This window comes from Pteropus vampyrus, unplaced genomic scaffold, assembly GCF_000151845.1.
Source record: "Pteropus vampyrus isolate Shadow unplaced genomic scaffold, Pvam_2.0 Scaffold131, whole genome shotgun sequence".
Taxonomy (NCBI): domain Eukaryota; kingdom Metazoa; phylum Chordata; class Mammalia; order Chiroptera; family Pteropodidae; genus Pteropus; species Pteropus vampyrus.
In genome coordinates this window covers 2,281,484-2,283,182 of record NW_011888912.1, presented here as the reverse complement: position 1 = coordinate 2,283,182, position 1,699 = coordinate 2,281,484, and the positions used below count along the sequence as shown (strand labels likewise).

At 62.9% G+C, this 1,699-nt stretch overlaps 1 protein-coding gene across 1 annotated transcript in view; it reads right to left on the bottom strand.

Moving 5' to 3' along the window:
* IPO9 (importin 9) overlaps window positions 1-1,699 on the bottom strand; it is a 38,895-nt gene that overhangs the window by 5,073 nt on the left and 32,123 nt on the right. Inside the window, exons 17-20 of the mRNA XM_023534774.1 lie at window positions 1,655-1,698; window positions 1,077-1,210; window positions 465-587; window positions 35-178 (exon numbers count right to left, since the gene is read on the bottom strand). Coding sequence (XP_023390542.1) covers window positions 35-178; window positions 465-587; window positions 1,077-1,210; window positions 1,655-1,698 — 445 coding nt within the window. The remainder of the gene's footprint in view (window positions 1-34; window positions 179-464; window positions 588-1,076; window positions 1,211-1,654; window position 1,699) is intronic.

The following is a 1,699-nucleotide window of genomic DNA, read 5'->3' as shown; positions in this document are numbered from 1 at the left end:
ACCTGGGCGCCACCCCTGTGCCCACTCCCAGCACCAGGGTGCAGAGGCCACGGCGGTCCCCCTAGCAGCTCACCATATTTGCTCGTGGCGAGGATGTCGGACAAGAGCTGGCCGGCGAGCCCGTCCTCCTCCTCCTCCTCGTCGTCCTCCGGGTCCTCCCACATGTCGTTGGAGTCGTCTGCGCGGAGACGAGAAGCAGCTGGGGGGATGTGCAGATGCCCCCACAACAGGCTGGGACCCATGCCCTGAGGGTTTCTGCAGCGGGGCCTGCCGGGGCGGCCACAGGCTGAGAAGCCCGAGGCCCAGTGCAGGCAGGGCCGACAGCAGCTGTGTGCCAGGGACGTGAGCCAGCAAACAACACACGCCAGCATCTTAAAGACCACGGGGACTCGCAGACCAGTCAGGACTCGGGACCCTGTTAGTGTGGGCTGCCAGCCAAGGTCCCCGGGGCGAGGGCCCAGCACCTTGGCCCCACTCCGCGGGCGCAGTCTGGCGAGCAGCATTGGCCTCCATCACGGTGGACAGCTCGTTGATGATCAGCTTGAGGATCTTGACCAGCAAAGGGATGTTTGTCCAGCGCTCAGGGTCTGGGAAAGAAAGAGAGTCGGACGTCATCGGGTCATTTCTGCCACTGTCCCCCCGTCCTCCTGCTGCCAGAGAATGATTTAGGTAACACAATCTCCGTGTGCCTGGGGTCGTCAGGGAGGTCAGGAGCCTTCTCAGTCAGGGATTAAAAGGTGACAAGCATTCGCCCGTAACGATGTGACCGTGCGAGATGGCCTGCCTGTTTCCAGGACCTGCAGCTGGACGGGCAGCACAGGTGACCACAAAGCTACTGCTCCAGAGTCAGGTCTGCACTCATGACCTACAAATCACTAGAGTCACAGGCCAGAGGAGACTCAATGACCGAGACCTGCCAGGCACGAAGCCGGAAGCCGGGTCCTGGTGCCGGACGTGGTGCTTGTCGATGACCGGCAACAGGCAGGAACCATCCCGTCCTGTCCCACAGTTTCCTGCCTCTTACCAGACCCGTCACTAACAGTTACAGTTTAGAGAAACACCCCAGAGTCACCCACTCTTGGCCGACTTGGAGCGGGTGCGCACACCCTCGTCCACGCTGTACAGCTCCTCGCCCTTCACACGGATGTCCTGCAGCCGCCTGTCGTCCGTGTTGATGCCGTGCTGGAGCAGCTTGCACAGGGCCACAGAGCTAGCAGGGGAGGGCCGAGAGGGGTCACTCAGCCACCTATCCAGCGTGCACTACAGGAGGCAAGCAGCTAGCTCACGGTGGGGGGAGGAGAGGGCTTGGCTGAGGGCGGGACTTAGCGCCCAGGCCGGCCCTACAGCAGGGGCTGTCCAGCAAGGTTCCAGCACAGCTGATGAGGACGGAGGTCGGGGTAGGGGGTGGGGGGGCGGTAAACATCCAGGACGTGAGTGACAGAGCCAGGGTTTCCAAGGACAAGGCAGTGGCTAGGCCAAGCCCGAGACAGACGGCGCTCTGGCTGACACAAAGAAGACACGGTCCTCATAGGGCTGTCCTTCGGGAATCTGGGGTGGCAGCTACTCCGGTCACATGCAGGCCAGCAACGAAGGGACAGGCAGCTGGAAGTGCTGGACAAAACTCCCGGCGCGGGGACGGGGAGGGGAGGCCCACCTGACTTTGCCTTCGTACTGCCCGTAGAACAGGTGCTGCCGGCCC